This window comes from Coregonus clupeaformis, chromosome 5, assembly GCF_020615455.1.
Source record: "Coregonus clupeaformis isolate EN_2021a chromosome 5, ASM2061545v1, whole genome shotgun sequence".
NCBI classification, from domain to species: Eukaryota; Metazoa; Chordata; class Actinopteri; order Salmoniformes; family Salmonidae; genus Coregonus; species Coregonus clupeaformis.
In genome coordinates, this window is record NC_059196.1 from 19,175,523 (window position 1) to 19,196,006 (window position 20,484).

Sequence of the window (20,484 nt, forward strand, 5' to 3'; positions counted from 1 at the left end):
CCCGTTTAATGTGAGAGGGTCAAAAATAGCTATCTGAGGGCTACGGATCTAATCTTTGAGCAGTCCCAAACGTCCCGATATTTTTAAACAGGTTGGATTTTATCGGCACAAAATCGCCATGCTCTTGTAGTGTGAGATGTGCAATGACAAGTTTTGAGAACAGTGATCAGCAATAGCCAATGAGTGAGATGACATTGTTTCACATCACCCAGAATGTGTAGACTCTCGAGCAGGTGCTATGACTACTACTATACTGAACAAACATATTAAAGCAACATGTAAAGTTTCGGTCCAATGTGTCCAATGGGTATTTCTGTCTGTAATAAAGCCCTTTTGTGGGGAAACTCATTCTGATTGGCTGGGCCTGGCTCCCCAGTGGGAGAGCCTATGCCCTCCAAGGCCCACCCATGGCTGAACTTCTGCCCAGTCATGTGAAATCCATAGATTAGGGCCTAATGAATTTATTTCAATTGACTGATTTCCTTATATGAACTGTAACTCAGTCAAATCTTTGAAATTGTTGCATGTTACATTTATATTTTTGTTCAGTATAGTATGCATTTGTACTTGCCTTCAACCAAAGCCAAAGTGTCAAATCGTTACAGCTCTGAAGTTCACAAGCAATGTTATTCAATTCAAAATGTTGGCTAGATATTTCAACTTTATGGCAAGCGTGAATGTCTGACTGAACGTTTATGAGGCTGCTCTGAGCCACAGCTCGTAGCTACGTTAAATCGAATCACATTATTGATTTCGCGAGACAGCATGGTATTGAGAATCCTCACGACCAAGTGAAGAATCTTATAGTGTGTGACCACCGTCTGTGCCACATCGATTAGTGTGCGCACCACAACGTTGGCAACACACAAAAACTAAGAGTCGTTTAATGTAAGAGGCTCAACGATGTTAGGATTTTGAAAGTCGTGTAGTGTCCACCCCCCTTACAAAAAAAGATTGCAGTTTTGAAACTGCAGTAAAAGTGTAGTAACTGCAGTTGACTGTGGTATTGTGGACACAGTAATTGCAGAATAATTGCACTGTAATTGCAGTTACACGGCAAAATTACTACAGTAAAAAAAGATATTTTTGGACGAACTATTTGCATCATATATACTGCACTCTGATTGCAATCTTTTTTCATAAGGGCCAGCTTAAGAGTTTACATGATTCATTATTGTTTGGTTCATTCACAGTCTATATTGAACTTTGCAATTCTGTAGCAAATGTAACGTAGCATGCAATATTTATGGTAAGTATTACCTCGTGTCTGACAGAAGCTTGGTCTTTCCTCTTGCACATGCACCATACTCCAATACAGGGTTCGCCAACTCTCGTCCTGGAGAGCTACTGTGCAGGTTTTTATTCCAGCCCAAAAATAACATTATGATAACTTGGATCAAAAAAAGGCCTGCACACCCTGCAGCTAGCCAGGACCAGAGATGGAAAACACTGCCCTAATGCATTGCATTAAAGAAGATGATTGATAATGCATATATATTTATTCATCGATTAGCCATTATACAATAGGCCTTCCAATAGTACATCACAGCAAGTATGTGTGCGAGCTGCCACCCAACCACAGATTTCCCATGGGGAAATTTCCCAGAGTACTAGACTTCCTTATCAAGGACCAAGTCATCAAAGACCAACAGGTAAGACACTGTGTTTGTCCCAATAATATCTCATTTTTCCTGAAATGTACATTTGTTCACTACTTCCCTCAAATCTAAAAGGATAGTCTTGGTGGAGGCATGGGCTAGAAGGGCTATGTCCCAATTATCTCTCCTTCCTCCCCAAGAGTGCACTTGTTCACTTCCCTTCACTGAAAGGACATTACTGGTAGAAGAAATATAGTGGAAACTCCCACTAACACATGCCTCAACAATCCAATGCTTTTAGATTGGTGGGACGTAGTGAACAACTGCACACTTCGGAAGGAAAGAGAGATATTGGGCCAGTCAGTGACATATGGGAGGATTGTTGATCTTTGCTCAGCTATGACAGTCCTTATATTGTGGATTTTTCTCCAAAGGTATGAGCCCCTGCAATTGCCTCCCAGAATCTTTTAAACTGTGTGCACAGAATAATACCTGAACAACTTCATAAATGGCCAGATCGATGAGAAAGAGTAGAGGAGGACAGGCTTTCCGTGGAGTGAGGTCAGTGCGACGCTGCAGATATGAAACAGGTATGCTCAAGCAGGTTAGATGAACATTCATCAATTGGACTGTCTGAAAAATAATATCATCCAGTGGAGGCTGCTGGAATAATGGCTGGAACGGACAAAATGGAATGGCATCAAACACATGGAAACCATTCCACTGATTCCACTCCAGCCATTACCACAAGCCCATCCTCCCCAATTAAGGTGCCATGAACCTCCTGTGATATTATTATTTATCATAAGGGGACTTTCAAATGTGGCACCCTTACAGTTAACACATAGCCTGAAAGACTACAATAAATATGTATCCCCCCCACCACACACACACCTTCCAGGTGGCACTGTGCTAGCAGCAGAAATTGCTTTACAGAGAGGGCTAGCATGCAGCACGACTGGAGGAACCCACCATGCTTTCCCCAGCTTCGGATCAGTCTCCTCAACGACCTGGCGGTAGCAGCAAAGCACCTGCTAGGTTAACCCTTAGAAATCAGGACCTAGTTTTCCTTGCATTACAAATTAAGCAGTGATTAGGACTGCCCAAGGAAACCCCAAATAAGAAACATTTTGATATACAAAAAAATCTATGCAAATGTATGGTTTGCATACCTTAATGGCCAATGTCGCATCTCCGTCACGAATATTTAAAGTGACTATACTATATTTTTATTTGAAAATGTACTCAGGCGTCTCAGGACATCTTATGAGCATTTTGCATGCATTACATTTCAGAAACTCATATTTTTGACAACATACGAGAGCATTCGGAGGAGCAGAATTTGCGTGTTTACAATTGGTGATGTCCACCATTTTCAGCGCCAATCTCCAACATTGTAATTACAAAGATCAGCCACCAGATGGTGCTAAAAGTGTTTATTAGGATCTCTTCTTGAAGATAATGGTTTCCTTTTATGTCTTGATCGCATGACACTTTCCAGGTGTTTAAAGACATGTCACACCGGGCTTTAAAGGGTTAAAAAAGTTTTTGAGAAGGTAGTGAGTACTATATCAAAATCTTGGCAGTGGAGAACAGAAAGTACCAGTTAAAAGGATTAGGTCCGGAATGGAATTTCTCCTAGCACTACTTACAGTACATGGATGACTCTTTATATGTCTTGATTGGATCATTGTCTTTTTAAGTTCTCACACAATGGTCTTGTTGATTCGTCAGGGAGACGGCACTGTTTCCATCTTCAAAGACGAGCCAGATGTTTTTCACGTTCTCAGTGCATTGTGGGAGAAACTTCCCGGTGCGTAAACAGCAGAGTGACTTGGACATGAGTGTGGAGGATGGGATGGAGGACAAGGAGTACCTCTCTACAGGTCAGTACCTGTCTACAGGTCAGTACCTCTCTACAGGTCAGTACCTGTCTACAGGTCAGTACCTGTCTACAGGTCAGTACCTCTCTACAGGTCAGTACCTCTCTACAGGTCAGTACCTCTCTACAGGTCAGTACCTGTCTACAGGTCAGTACCTCTCTACAGGTCAGTACCTCTCTACAGGTCAGTACCTGTCTACAGGTCAGTACCTGTCTACAGGTCAGTACCTGTCTACAGGTCAGTACCTCTCTACAGGTCAGTACCTCTCTACAGGTCAGTACCTCTCTACAGGTCAGTACCTCTCTACAGGTCAGTACCTGTCTACAGGTCAGTACCTCTCTACAGGTCAGTACCTGTCTACAGGTCAGTACCTCTCTACAGGTCAGTACCTGTCTACAGGTCAGTACCTCTCTACAGGTCAGTACCTCTCTACAGGTCAGTACCTCTCTACAGGTCAGTACCTGTCTACAGGTCAGTACCTCTCTACAGGTCAGTACCTGTCTACAGGTCAGTACCTGTCTACAGGTCAGTACCTGTCTACAGGTCAGTACCTCTCTACAGGTCAGTACCTCTCTACAGGTCAGTACCTGTCTACAGGTTAGTTAGTACCACTCTCCAGGTCAGTACCTCTCTACAGGTCAGTACCTCTCTACAGGTCAGTACCTCTCTACAGGTCAGTACCTCTCTACAGGTCAGTACCTGTCTACAGGTCAGTACCTGTCTACAGGTCAGTACCTGTCTACAGGTTAGTTAGTACCACTCTCCAGGTCAGTATCCCTTCTACAGGTTAGTTAGCAGTACCTGAGTGTCTACAGGTTACTTAGTACCTCTCTACTGGTCAGTACCTGTCTGCAGGTTAGTTAGTACCTAGGTCGTTCCATTTGAATTCAATCACTTTTTGACCGCAACCCTTTCGATTTGAATGAAATGTTCCATACGTTTGCCCATGTTAGAAGTGGTCAAAGTGACTTTCTGGACCTGAATGCTAAAACATTCAGGAGATAAGAGGTGCTCAAAGTTGACCTACAGTGAGCTCCCAAAGGACTGGGACAGTGACGTTTTTTGTTGTTTTGGCTCTGTACTCCAGCACTTTGGATTTGAAATGATACAATGACAATGTGGTTAAAGTGCAGACTGTCAGCTTTCTAAACTGTTCACCCAAATTACAGCACTTTTGTACATAGTCTCCCCCCCATTTTAGGGGACCAGAAGTATTGGGATAAATTAATGTGTATTAACGTAGTAAAAAGTTAAGTATTTGGTCCCATATTTGGTCCCATATTCATAGCAAGCTCTCTGGTCTTGGCCATTGTGGAGAGGTTGGAGTCTGTTTGATTGAGTGTGTGGACAGGTGTCTTTTATACAGGTAATGAGTTCAAACAGGTGCAGTTAATACAGGTAATGAGTGGAGAACAGGAGGGCTTCTTAAAGAAAAACTAACAGGTCTGTGAGAGCCGGAATTCTTACTGGTTGGTAGGTGATCAAATACTTATGTCATGCAATAAAATGCAAATTAATTACTTAAAAATCATACAATGTGATTTTCTGGATTTTTGTTTTAGATTCCGTCTCTCACATTTGAAGTGTACCTATGATAAAAATTACAGACCTCTACATGCTTTGTAAGTAGGAAAACCTGCAAAATCGGCAGTGTATCAAATACTTGTTCTCCCCACTGTATACACTATATATACAAAAGTATGTGGCCACCCCTTCAAATTAGTGGATTCAGCTACTTCAGCCACACCCATTGCTGACAGGTATATAAAATCGAGCACACCGCCATGCAATCTCCATAGACAAACATTGGTAGTAGAATGGCCTTACTGAAGAGCTCAGTGACTTTCAACGTGGCACCGTCTTAGGATGCTACCTTTCCAACAAATCAGTTCGTCAAATTCCTGCCCTGCTAGAGCTGCCCAGGTCAACTGTAAGTGCTGTTATTGTGAAGTGGAAACGTCTAGGAGCAACAACGGCTCAGCCGCGAAGTGGTAGGCCACACAAGCTCACAGAACGAGACCGCCGAGTGCTGAAGCACGTAGCGCGTAAAAATTGTCTGTCCTCGGTTGCAACACTCACTACCGAGTTCCAAACTGCCTCTGGAAGCAACGTCAGCACAATAACTGTTCGTCGGGAACTTCATGAAATGGGTTTCCATGGCCGAGTAGCCGCACACAAGCCTTAGATCACCATGCGCAATACCAAGCGTCGGCTGGAGTGGTGTAAAGCTCGCCGCTATTGGACTCTGGAGCAGTGGAAACGCGTTCTCTGGAGTGATGAATCACGCTTCACCATCTGGCAGTCCGACGGATGAATCTGGGTTTTACAGATGCCAGGAGAACGCTACCTGCCCCAATGCATAGTGCCATTTGTAAAGTTTGGTGGAGGAGGAATAATAGTATGGGGCTGTTTTTCCATGGTTTGGGCTAGGCCCCTTAGTTCCAGTGAAGAGAAATCTTAACACCACAGCATACATTCTAGACGATTCTGTGCTTCCAACTTTGTGGCAACAGTTTGGGGAAGACCCTTTCTTGTTTCAGCATGACAATGCCCCTGTACACAAAGCGGGTTCCATACAGAAATGGTTTGTCGGGATCGGTGTGGAAGAACTTGACTGGCCTGCACAGAGCCCTGACCTCAACCCCATCGAACACCATTGGGATGAATTGGAACGCCGAATGTGAGCCAGGCCTAATCGCACAACATCAGTGCCCAACCTCACTAATGCTCGTGGCTGAATGGAAGCAAGTCCCCGCAGCAATATTCCAACATTTAGTGAAAAGCCTTCCCAGAAGAGTGTAGGCTTTTATAGCAGCAAAGGGGGGGACCAATTCCATATGAATGCCCATGATTTTGGATTGAGAGGTTCGACAAGCAGGTGTCCACATACAGTGGGGAAAAAAAGTATTTAGTCAGCCACGAATTGTGCAAGTTCTCCCACTTAAAAAGATGAGAGAGACCTGTCATTTTCATCATAGGTACACGTCAACTATGACAGACAAAATGAGGAAAAAAAATCCAGAAAATCACATTGTAGGATTTTTTATGAATTTATTTGCAAAGTATGGTGGAAAATAAGTATTTGGTCAATAACAAAAGTTTCTCAATACTTTGTTATATACCCTTTGTTGGCAATGACACAGGTCAAACGTTTTCTGTAAGTCTTCACAAGGTTTTCACACACTGTTGCTGGTATTTTGGCCCATTCCTCCATGCAGATCTCCTCTAGAGCAGTGATGTTTTGGGGCTGTCGCTGGACAACACAGACTTTCAACTCCCTCCAAAGATTTTCTATGGGGTTGAGATCTGGAGACTGGCTAGGCCACTCCAGGACCTTGAAATGCTTCTTACGAAGCCACTCCTTCGTTGCCCGGGCGGTGTGTTTGGGATCATTGTCATGCTGAAAGACCCAGCCACGTTTCATCTTCAATGCCCTTGCTGATGGAAGGAGGTTTTCACTCAAAATCTCACGATACATGGCCCCATTCATTCTTTCCTTTACACGGATCAGTCGTCCTGGTCCCTTTGCAGAAAAACAGCCCCAAAGCATGATGTTTCCACCCCCATGCTTCACAGTAGGTATGGTGTTCTTTGGATGCAACTCAGCATTCTTTGTCCTCCAAACACGACAAGTTGAGTTTTTACCAAAAAGTTATATTTTGGTTTCATCTGACATTCTCCCAATCCTCTTCTGGATCATCCAAATGCACTCTAGCAAACTTCAGACGGGCCTGGACATGTACTGGCTTATGCAGGGGGACACGTCTGGCACTGCAGGATTTGAGTCCCTGGCGGCGTAGTGTGTTACTGATGGTAGGCTTTGTTACTTTGGTCCCAGCTCTCTGCAGGTCATTCACTAGGTCCCCCCGTGTGGTTCTGGGATTTTTGCTCACCGTTCTTGTGATCATTTTGACCCCACAGGGTGAGATCTTGTGTGGAGCCCCAGATCGAGGGAGATTATCAGTGGTCTTGTATGTCTTCCATTTCCTAATAATTGCTCCCACAGTTGATTTCTTCAAACCAAGCTGCTTACCTATTGCAGATTCAGTCTTCCCAGCCTGGTGCAGGTGTACAATTTTGTTTCTGATGTCCTTTGACAGCTCTTTGGTCTTGGCCATAGTGGAGTTTGGAGTGTGACTGTTTGAGGTTGTGGACAGGTGTCTTTTATACTGATAACAAGTTCAAACAGGTGCCATTAATACAGGTAACGAGTGGAGGACAGAGGAGCATCTTAAAGAAGAAGTTACAGGTCTGTGAGAGCCAGAAATCTTGCTTGTTTGTAGGTGACCAAATACTTATTTTCCACCATAATTTGCAAATAAATTCATAAAAAATCCTACAATGTGATTTTCTGGATTTTCTTTTCTCAATTTGTCTGTCATAGTTGACGTGTCCCTATGATGAAAATTACAGGCCTCTCTCATCTTTTTAAGTGGGAGAACTTGCACAATTTGTGGCTGACTAAATACATATGCAGCCACAAAATATTTTTTCCCCACTGTACCTTTGGTCATGTAGTATACCTTTTTTAAAAAGGTAGGGGCGTGGATCAGAAAACCAGTCAGTATCTGGTGTGACCATCATCCAGCGCAACACATCTCCTTCGCATAGTGTTGATCAGGCTGTTGGTTGTGGCCTGTGCAATGTTGTCCCACTCCTCTTCTATGGCTGTGTGAAGTTGCTGGATATTGGCAGGAACTGGAACATGCTGTCATACGCGTTAATCCAGAGCATCCCAAACATGCTCAATGGGTGACATGTCTGGTGAGTATGCAGGCCATGGAAAAACTGGGACATTTTCAGCTTCCAGGAATTATGTATAGATCCTTGCGACATGGGGCCGTACATTATCATGCTGGAACATGAGGTGATGGCGGCGGATGAATGACACGACAATGGGCCTCAGGATCTCGTCACGGTATCTCTGCATTCAAATTGCCATCGATAAAATGCAATTGTGTTCATTGTCCATAGCTTATGACGCCTGGCCATACCATAACCCCACCCCCACCATGGGGCACTCTGTTCACAACGTTGACATCAGCAAACCTCTCGCCCACACAATGCCATACACGTGGTCTGCTTGTTGTGAGGCCAGTTGGACGTACTGCCAAATTCTCTAAAACAACGTTGGAGGTGGCTTATGGTAGAGAAATTAACATTAAATTCTCAGGCAACAGCTCTAGTGGACATTCCTGCAGTCAGCTTGCCAATTGCACTATGGTATCTGAAGATTATGTCTTTGTTAAATGTTTTTCATGAAGAAATAGAATGTTGTTTATGGTAGTATCAAGAGGGAATGTTTTAGGTGTAATACCACATATCACAGACAGGAGGTGGGTTGTAGACAGGGGAGACTGGTGATTGGCCAGAAGAGGGGGCATCAGTGTTTATAAATAGGGGTTAAACGATGAGACGTTAGAGCAGACATTAGAATTGGAGGACACTGCTCTCCTGGTGTCATGTCACCTGTTACTCATGCTGAAGCTTATGATCTGAATAAACCTTATGATCAATGTTCAGTATGAGCAGACTCCCTTTTGTTCATCAGCAAGGACGACCAACATTCATCATATACGACATAATGGCGAGCCAGCCAGGAGGGATGATGCAATCCTTCTTTGCTGCATTTGGAGTCGCCGAGCTAACTCAAGCTAACTTTGGTTTGGAGTCATGACCCGACCAAACACAGCTAAGTTGTTGGTTTTGTTCCTGCTTGTGTACACTGGAGGAATGTACCCTTATGACTGTGCCTTAGGTGGTGTTTTTGCTGATGACTGGGGTCTGGCTAATCATAATACAAATTTTAAAAATTGTTTATAGAGATGTGTTGCTTGAATAGTAAGTCAAGAACAGTCGGGGCCAAGATATGTATACATTTTTAGAGCATTGCAGGTTTAGATAAGCCCTCGTTACGAACGGGGCGACCAACAGGGTGGGCCATAAACCCTGGAACGCACTAGGAGTTTCAGGTCAGTCTGGGACTGGGGTTTGGTTGGAAATTTATTGGGGATGGCTTGCTCAACTTCTGTCCGACGGGATATTTGCATTGGGGAGGATCGCTCACTTAAATAGCCTTACCCACGGCAGAATAAATTTAGGGCAAACGAAACAGTACTCAATTAAAGGAACGCAATGCTGGGTTTTGTTACATGTTGTAGGCCGCAGTTAGCGAAAGGCTAATGCTAAAGGCTAATTGTGTTGCGTGCTACAGGATAATCTGAACCTTAGAGGTCCACTGCGATGGATTAAAGCCTCTTAAACTTGTTTGTATGTGATGGAACTGAAAGTTCTACGCAAATGTGAGCTCTGTTATGTGTAATTGTGTGAGTATAACGTATAAAATAGTGACGCTGTAGCGTAATGCTATCGGTCTATTGTGTGGTCAGCATGGGCTTAAGGGGTTGTGCGCATGTGCGTGTGATTTTACGGGGCTAAAAACTACGACATGAGGTGGCGCTGAGCCTCCAAAACAAAATGGTGGCTTAAGGTCAGAGGTCTTTGGGGTTTCTTTGCAGGGGTTTAATAGCTATCGAGGAGGAAAGTTGGACATGAATCTTTTAAAATCGTTAAAGTAACTGTTATGTGAACGTTAAACTATTTGGCGAGATGTAGTACATTTATAGATCAAATATATGTTGACGGAGTATAATTAATTAAAATAAGACGATTAAAATTAAATGAAATGGTTTGGAGCGATCTATTTAGTAAATGTATGGGGATGCGTTTAATTTTAAAATGATATTTGCGCATGCGTGGGATTCTGCAAAACAACACATTGGTTAAACTGCAGGGGCAGGGGGAGACAGAGGAACACAGACGACGGAACAAATAGGCACAGGGAGAGTTTAACACGAATATTGGTTAAAGATGAAACTTGTTTTGTAGCCTATTGAATTTATAAATTAAATATAGGATAACGGATTATAATAGATTGAATTAAATAATTAAATGACGGATTGAAAGCAAAAGGTTTTTGGGTGATCTATAATTAGTCCTGAGTTAAAGTCTTACAGGGAATCATGTAGAACAAACGAATATTGAATGGTTGGAAATACTCAGTGACTGCATTAACGACTAAAATGTTATGTTGTGTCTTTGTTCTTCTGTCATATGAGAGGAACGCTAAGTGAGAGGAGCGAGGAGATACAGGAAGTGATCACGTCACGTGGCAGAGGATCAAGTCAAAAAGGTTTTGGTACTGATTATGGTTACAAGATCTTTCCCTAACAGGATATGTGATGTTATGACGATTTTACAAGGGGCTTGGCAAATTCTATTTCAATAAAAGTTACATTTTGGAGGCTATGTGCATCACTGGGCTGGATTACAGTTCGATTGGAAATCAGGTACTGACATGATTCTTTAAATTTATGATAATTAGGGGTTAGAGCAAGGGGTTAAAGGCTTTGTTTATGGGTATTGTAGTATGAAGTTTACTAACTTCATTTACTTGCATTTGATGGGTTGTGGTAAGATAGCCAACACTAATTGATATTGGTGACATAGGAATAGGAATTGGGGTTAATTATTCAGGATGGTTAATGGATTTGTTTAGGTTATATTAAGAATTTTAGGGGGGAAGTCTATATAACTTATATAAGTCTAAAATAGGATAGTTCACAATAAAGGAATATAAAGGGCTTGATATAGGGGAAAATTGATTAAAATAGTCATTTTTTAATCAAAGTAGGGTTAGAGTAGTGTTAGGAGAGACTAATGGCAGAAGTTAGTACACCTTTTTCACATATGGATTCAGCAGAAAGACATCATCCAGCAGGGTGATTATGGCATCAGAGATGAAGACGAATACGAGCAGAAACAACGATGAAGATGAATCCAGAAGACGGAAGAAAACCGAGATGTCTGGGAACTTAAGGAGATGAGGATGATGACGATGAGAGTGATTGAGAGAGGTCATGCATGGGGGGAGGTGACTCTGTGATCAGAAGGAAGTTGGCAAGAGAGAAACGAAGAAGGGTACACGAGATTTAATCTCTGATTAAAGTTGAACGAAGAAGGGGACAAGAGATTCGAGTTCTGATGAAGAAAGTGATGAAGATTTGGAGATTAAAGGTGCTTTATTTTCAAGAGGAGTTTGTCCTACAAGGACTGGCACAGAAGAAAAGTAAGAAGATGATGGAAGATGATATTTCAAGAACAGAACTTAGAAGATAACCTTTTGAAGAATACTGATAGGTCCACAACGAGAAGAACCGGACGAAGAAAACTCTATCAAATACAACTTATAACTGGTGGTGGAGAAGAAGAAAATAAGTGTTGGTTATGAAGAATCAGAGTGAATCAAATCAACAATCACTGTTACAGCTTTAACTGAACAATATCAAAGGCAATTGTACCCGCCAAGGGGGGACCAGATGTTCCATATCGACTGTCAGTTTCTGGACAGACACAGAATTGGAGAAGAAGAAACAGAGGAAGATTAAGGAGCAAGTGAAGATCACCTGTGCTTCAGGTGAACACTAAATATTCTAGAGTGCCGAGAATATCCGGAAGGGGTGCACTGCTGAGAGCATCGATTAGAGAAGAAGAGGAAATAGTTAACAGTTGAAACCACCGGCCATTAGAAGTGATAGTGAATAGGGGAAAACTTATCTGGGTTCAGTCTAAAGAGGTTAAACATATCACTCTGTAAAATAAACTAATTGATAACTAATTAGGATAGGGATTTGAGGTAGTACTTACTCTTCAAGTACTAATATTAGAAGATACTGTTATTGTAGTGTTGGGAAGAGAATTGAAGCGTACAATAAGATGCACACTAGACGACTGACTGTCTGGTAGACTATTTTAAGAAGTAGGGTTTTTGGGGAATCATTTGCTTAAAAGATAAATATCATAGGAAGGATGATAATGTATTAGATTGCCTGTTAGACAATCTGTCTGAAAAAACTTAATAGGGGTGACTGTTATGTTGGGTTACATTCTTACACTAAGAGATTTGAGGTTAGGCTAAAAGGTGTTTAGTCGGTTTTGCCAAGTCTGTGTGTAATGAGTCAGAAGCAGGTGGGGAACTTTCCCAATCACATATTCCCAAAATTTGGTGGTAAGAGATTTTGTCAATAGATCAGGGGAAAAGGTTTTAAATGTTATGAGAGAAAAAGATTAGATTAAAATAAGTTAGGGGTAGGCTAGGTTGAAGGGACTCTGAGACAGTAAGCTAAGTTTCAAAGTTAGTAGTAAGACAGAGAGAGAACAGTGAGGAAGGACATTTTAAAGTTTAGTGGGAAGATATGGTAGGAGTTTAAATCGGTTAGGAGCAGATGCATTGAGAAAGTATGTGTTGCTGAATGATTTGAGGGTGATTGAGTATCTATATTTACAGTTTCCAGCAGGGAGATCAATGTCATTATAGGTGTATTTTGTGTAATCAAAGGTTTAAAGTTTAGAGGTAGAACTGAGATTTGGGGAAAAAGTGACACTAGGGGTGATGGATGGAAGTACAAGGAAAGAGTTCAGGGCTTAGGGGAAAACTAGGGATGAGGTAGTAACAATAATGACATCAACACGTGAGTCTATTAAAATAACAGGTAGAAGTAATTTAACTCTTTCAACATTGATAGTTATTAAAGCCATAAATATAGCGCATTTGATTAAGGGTCCAGCATCAATTATAGGGGGAAAATACTGTTATGAGGGGTAGGAGAATAATAATTATAATATGCCATTTAGGATGATGACGTTTCTTTCACAGAGAGAGAGAGAGAGATAATTAGGGAGAATAAGTATTGTTAGCAGGATCAGAAGTAGAAGCTGTTGCACTTAGTCAAATAAGGGATTATTTTGCGTAAGGTTACAGATAAATATCAGGGAGAATATGTGTACTTATCTAGTGAAAGCAATAAAATTTGTTTTGGTTAAGAATTATTGGTTAAAGGGCTATGTAATTCGTAAAGTGATGCTAATAATGGAAGATTTGAAGTCTGTAAAACTTTCCACAGTCACAGAGGGAGTTAAGGATAAGTTTATTACAGTAGTCACTCCAACAGGGAATAATCGAATAGGATGTTGGTAGTTTCCCACTAGAGGGAATTAAGGGTTTTAATTCATCAACTAAATCAACAACGTTAATGGTACCTTTGGGAAGGGATTAATGATACGATGGTAATAGCAAATGTAGGAAGGATGACGACAACTTTTCTGAAATTAGAGGTAGCAAGAGGGACTCAGGAGGTTATGGAAAATAGGAGGGCAGATAGAAACAATATAGATTAATCTGAAATGGAGAAGATAGATTCATCATGGAGCTATAGGATGAGGTCTTTGATTTTGATGACAGACGGGAAGAGGTATCTGCAGTGCCGCTTGTTCTTCTGTTGTGAAAATTAGAGATAGATAGGCAGGTAGGAATATTTGGTTCCAGTAAATGATTTTGTAAGAATCGGTGAGGAATCTTGAGGGTTGATGTCTGTTGGGGATGCCAGCCCAAGACGTGTTGGACGGTTGCGCAGCCTCTAGCGGGTCTGGGTCAGGGTTATGCTTTGTCATAACTGTGGTATCGGCAACAGTCATTGACCGATAAAATAATGTAGTTGTCAGAACAGTAGGGTTTAAGTGTTCTTGGGTAAATGGATTACCCTATGGGAATTGTTAGATGTAAAGTCAGGTAACAGTGGAAACCTGAAGTATTCAGGTGAAATATTGAGGGATAAAAGTTGTTTTTGTTCTAATAAAACATATGAGGTAAGGGGTATGTTTATGGGAAGATCAGTGTGATGTTGTATGATAAATTTGGATAAGTATGACCTTAAGGGTAGTAATGACAAATAATAGGTTACTTTTTATATATCAGGTAGTAAGAAGGGCAGGACTGTGATAGGGAGAAATCAATATTTCCCTATCAATGTAACTATTGGGAATTTTAGAGATATTTGGTGGGTGTGTGGTGATAAAGCCTATATATTCTTACCCCATGGATGGAAAGGATGTTGTTACATGTCAACGTTGAAACTTCCATATGAGGTTTTTACAATAAGAAGAGGAGTAGCACCGACCCCAGATCAATCTGACACTACTGTTGAGAATAGGGTTAAACGAGACATGGCTAAATTTAATAATCTTGAAGCCTACCATTGGAGAATAAGTCTGGGAGAGAAGTGGGGACTTGGTCTCTTTCCATGGTATGGTGTAACATTCTTAGCAGATCATATTGATAATATTACATATACGTTGCAGGGCTTGCGAATGAAACAATAAGAGGGTTTAACCTTCTGTCAAATGCTCAAAGAAGTCACAGACTGACGTTGTTGAAACATGACATGGCTCTTGATTATATTTTGGCAAAACAAGGTGGATTATGTTTGGCTATGAATCTGACGGGGGATGATTGTTATACTTTGATTCCAGATAGTTCCGATAATATCACGAGTGTTATAGATGCTTTGAAGAATATAAGGGATGCTTTTGGGAGATCTGAGAAAGCTGGATGGTCAGCGAAGTCTTGGTTGCAAGATCAGTTAGGTCCAGTAGGGGCAGTGATGGGTCAGATTCTAGTTTAAGCTTTGATAACACTGGGTGATGTTTGTACTGACTTTTGAGAAAGTTATGAGATTGAGATAGGTTGGAGAAGTGGTGCCTGGAGACAACACTCAGATGCCGGTGTGGACTGTTCCTGATCTGGATAAAGATGGACAAGTGGAACTGAGGGATAAATATCATTTTGGATTATTTGATGATTTTTCAAATTGTTTTTTCAATATTAGTATGATTTTTAGTATGATTTATGAATCAAAGGGGGGAATGGATAATGTGATTCATGCATCATTTATGTATCATTTTTTAAGCATCATTTATGTATCATTTTTTAAATTCTTAGGTGAAATGGAGGTTTAATTTGAAAGTGGTTGTTTTGCAAAGGATACTGTTTGGTCGTTTATTTTCTTGTCATTCCAGAAGCATTTGGGGGAACATGTGAAACAAAGACAATATGAAGGGACAATATGACTGGAGGAGATGAAACAAGGAGGGTGTGACTGATTCCATCATCAACAAGTCCATTGGAGGAGGGGACTACGGAGGGAGATGAAGTGTAGTGAACTACATTCCAGTGTCAGCAATGAAATATAGACATATTGGATGTGTAATACATAATTGTGTCATATTCTTAGGTATTGATTTTAGTAGAATGATGTTTGATGTTATTGAATGCAGATGAGGATCTTAGATGCTTTTGTTTATTTCGATGGGGTTTAGGGACAGAAGGTTTAAGCAGGGAGAGATTCCCTTTCAGGTCCTATGGGTTGACCAGCCTGAGAGTGGATGTTTCTGGATAGGATTTTGTTTGCAGGGGAAACATGTGTATTTAATGGCATCATAGTTTCAAATGTATTTACATGGTTAATGAGGTTATCTGGAGTACCGACGGTGGTTGCCTGGGGCAGAGGGACCGTGAGAGAATTTTACTGTCTTGATTGATATGGATGGATGGCTGCTGGACAGGTTTTTCGCTCTCACACTCCATAAAGATTTATTCATAATTCATAGTAATGTGTTCACACTTCATCAACAGTTATTCATATTTCATAAGAAAGGTATTTACACTCTAGAGGAGAATGGTTTGGTTTAAGGTTAAAGATATTCAATAAGATAAGTTGTTACTAGTCATAATCCTATTCTGTTTGGTTTCGAGACGTTTAGTTCGTCTCGAAAGGGGGGAATATGGTATCTGAAGATTATGTCTTTGTTAAATGTTTTTCATGAAGAAATAGAATGTTGTTTATGGTAGTATCAAGAGGGAATGTTTTAGGTGTAATACCACATATCACAGACAGGAGGTGGGTTGTAGACAGGGGAGACTGGTGATTGGCCAGAAGAGGGGGCATCAGTGTTTATAAATAGGGGTTAAACGATGAGACGTTAGAGCAGACATTAGAATTGGAGGACACTGCTCTCCTGGTGTCATGTCACCTGTTACTCATGCTGAAGCTTATGATCTGAATAAACCTTATGATCAATGTTCAGTATGAGCAGACTCCCTTTTGTTCATCAGCAAGGACGACCAACATTCATCATATACGACAGCACACTCCCTCAAAACTTGAGACATCTGTGGCATTTTGTTGTGTGACAAAACTGCACATTTTAGAGTGGCCTTTTATTTGTCCCAGCACCTGTATAAAGATCATGCGGTTTATCAGCTTCTCGATATGCCACACCTGTCAAGTGGATGGATTATCTTGGCAAAGGAGAAATGCTCACTAACAAGGATATAAACAAATTTGAGAGAAATAAGCTTTTTGTGCGCATTGAAAATTTCTGGGATCTTTTATTTCAGCTCATGAAACATGGGACCAACACTTTACATGTTGCGTTTATATTTTTGTTCAGTGTACTTTCTGATGTTTTTATCAACTGTGTCTCCTGTGAGGTAGAAATGTAATTCAGACATGCTAATGTTCTACTGATAAACACAAAGTTATTGTTTGTTTTGTGGGCTAGTTTAAACCCACCTTCTCTGGTGGCTGCTAGAGACGTTTCGTCCAGACCTGGTTCTGTACGATGCTGGAGTCAACCCTCACTGGGATGACGAGCTGGGGAAGCTGCGGCTGACTGTCCAGGGTGAGTTAGATCAGTGTTTCCCAATCCTGGGGACACCAAGGCATGCACGTTTTAGTTTTTACCCTAGTGTAAAGGATGTCACGGTCAAGCTCATACCGAGACTAGAACTCAGGACCTCTGCCTCGCAAACACGTGACTGCCCTCCTGAAGCGTTCCAACCCATTGCGCCATTAGAAAAGGCCTTCTTCAATGGCATAAGGGCCGATACTTCAGGCTGAGGAGTGAGTTTCACAGATCCCCATCTGCTACATTCACCCCCCAAACTCACTCCACAGCGACCCCAGCAATTGAGCTGAGCGTAGATCCGAGTCTAGCGCCACCATTGTAAAGGACGTCTCGCTGCTTGCTTAGCAAGTACCTCTTTCCCCTGATTCAGCTCATACCAAGACTCGAACGACGGACCTGTGCCTCGCAAACACACGTGACCGCCCTCCTGAAGCGTTCCAACCCATCGTGCTATTAAAAAAGCCCTTCTTCAATGGCGCAAGGGGCAACACTTCAGGCTGAGGAGTGAATTTCACAGATCCCCAGCTACACTAGCACAATCACACTTGATTCAACTAATCAATTAGCCATTTCACACCAGTTACACTCACCTTTGACCTCCTCCTTCTCCCCAGCAACCGGGCAGAGCCCAACTGAGTGATCCGGGTCAACAGCATCAATGTAACAGTCCCTCTCCTCGCCCCAACTTGGGCTTGAACGAGGGACCTTTGCAACACAACTGCCTCCCATGAAGCATCGTTACCTATCGCTCCACAAAATCCACGGCCCTTGCAGAGCAAGGGAAACAACTACTTCAAGGTCTCAGAGCGAGTGACGTCACCGATAAAAACGCTACTAGCGCGCACCGCTAACTAGCTAGCCATTTCACACCGGTTACACTAGGATAAAACCAAGAATAAAGATGTGCACCCACTTGGGTTCCCAGGACCTGGAAACACTAAGTTAGATCAAACTAAATAAATATAGACAATGCACAATGGTGTGCAACATTTAATTTAACGGAAACATTGCTGTTCTGAACAACCACTAGAAGAATGTTGTGATTATGGACACCCAGAGTGCGATTGTGTCCCTACGGAGTGCTGCATAAGTTTTGTGATTTCAAATGGTCACACCTACAGTGGGGAGAACAAGTATTTGATACACTGCCAATTTTGCAGGTTTTCCTACTTACAAAGCATGTAGAGGTCTGTAATGTTTATCATAGGTACACTTCAACTGTGAGAGACGGAATCTAAAACAAAAATCCAGAAAATCACATTGTATGATTTTTAAGTAATTAATTTGCATTTTATTGCATGACATAAGTATTTGATACATCAGAAAAGCAGAACTTAATATTTGGTACAGAAACCTTTGTTTGCAATTACAGAGATCATACGTTTTCTGTAGGTCTTGACCAGGTTTGCACACACTGCAGCAGGGATTTTGGCACACTCCTCCATACAGACCTTCTCCAGATCCTTCAGGTTTCGGGGGCTGTCGCTGGGCAATACGGACTTTCAGCTCCCTCCAAAGATTTTCTATTGGGTTCAGGTCTGGAGACTGGCTAGGTCACTCCAGGACCTTGAGATGCTTCTTACGGAGCCACTCCTTAGTTGCCCTGGCTGTGTGTTTCAGGTCGTTGTCATGCTGGAAGACCCAGCCACGACCCATCTTCAATGCTCTTACTGAGGGAAGGAGGTTGTTGGCCAAGATCTCGCGATACATGGCCCCATCCATCCTCCCCTCAATACGGTGCAGTCGTCCTGTCCCCTTTGCAGAAAAGCATCCCCAAAGAATGATGTTTCCACCTCCATGCTTCATGGTTGGGATGGTGTTCTTGGGGTTGTACTCATCCTTCTTCTTCCTCCAAACACGGCGAGTGGAGTTTAGACCAAAAAGCTCTATTTTTGTCTCATCAGACCACATGACCTTCTCCCAGTCCTCCTCTGGATCATCCAGATGGTCATTGGCAAACTTCAGACGGGCCTGGACATGCGCTGGCTTGAGCAGGGGGACCTTGCGTGCGCTGCAGGATTTTAATCCATGACGGCGTAGTGTGTTACTCATGGTTTTCTTTGAGACTGTGGTCCCAGCTCTCTTCAGGTCATTGACTAGGTCCTGCCGTGTAGTTCTGGGCTGATCCCTCACCTTCCTCATGATCATTGATGCCCCACGAGGTGAGATCTTGCATGGTGCCCCAGACCGAGGGTGATTGACCGTCATCTTGAACTTCTTCCATTTTCTAATAATTGCGCCAACAGTTGTTGCCTTCTCACCAAGCTGCTTGCCTATTATCCTGTAGCCCATCCCAGCCTTGTGCAGGTCTACAATTTTATCCCTGATGTCCTTACACAGCTCTCTGGTCTTGGCCATTGTGGAGAGGTTGGAGTCTGTTTGATTGAGTGTGTGGACAGGTGTCTTTTATACAGGTAACGAGTTCAAACAGGTGCAGTTAATACAGGTAATGAGTGGAGAACAGGACAGCTTCTTAAAGAAAAACTAACAGGTCTGTGAGAGCCGGAATTCTTACTGGTTGGTAGGTGATCAAATACTTATGTCATGCAATAAAATGCTAATTAATTACTTAAAAATCATACAATGTGATTTTCTGGATTTTTGTTTTAGATTCCGTCTCTCACAGTTGAAGTGTACCTATGATAAAAATTACAGACCTCTACATGCTTTGTAAGTAGGAAAACCTGCAAAATCGGCAGTGTATCAAATACTTGTTCTCCCCACTGTATATTGATCAGGCCACACCCACCAAACGGGAGCAAATACACCTCAGACTGTTGAAGAATTGTATGCACCGATGTAGTCATTTAATGAACTGAATGCACCCTTGGTGTTCAATGCTGTCGTTTCTTTGACAGGTCTTTACAATAGGGACCTGTACGTGATAAAGACAGTGGTGGACAGAGGTGTTCCTGTTGCCACGGTGATAGGAGACTATTCCAAGACATCCACAAACTGGCCCTCAGACACTCCATCATCCACAGAGCAGCTACTCAGGTCAGACACTCTCGTCCACTACCCAGGTCAGACGCCTGCTAGTCCACTACCCAGGTCAAACACTAGTCTACTACTCGGGTGACGAATTGTTTAGTCCACGGAGAAGCTACTCAGTTCAGACACACTCTACTGTCCACTACCCAGGACGGACACTAGTCCAGACAAGTATCAGAGCATATCTCTGACACTGAGTCCAAATGGTTAAACTACTGTTCCTTTCCTTTCAGGTATGAAGAGAACAGAGGATGTAACTCCATGGTTTTACCTGAGGCTCAAGAGAACCCAGAGAGGATTCATCTTCACTGGTTTTGTTTCTCAGTGTAAGGACGTATACAATGAAAAACATTATATTGTACTTCGCTAAGAATGGCACCTCAAAGATGTTTTAATCACGTTAAGATCTTGTGTTTCAGGGCTACATT

The 20,484-nt window shown here is 42.1% G+C and overlaps 1 protein-coding gene across 1 annotated transcript; it reads left to right on the forward strand.

The window, feature by feature from the left end:
- The first annotated feature begins 1,589 nt into the window (after positions 1 to 1,589).
- On the forward strand, positions 1,590 to 20,386 carry hdac12 (histone deacetylase 12). The gene is given in 7 exon segments (XM_045211438.1): positions 1,590 to 1,652; positions 3,333 to 3,362; positions 3,364 to 3,484; positions 16,940 to 17,059; positions 19,924 to 20,004; positions 20,007 to 20,088; positions 20,290 to 20,386. Coding segments are annotated over 7 exon segments (594 nt in total).
- The last annotated feature ends 98 nt before the right edge of the window (positions 20,387 to 20,484 follow it).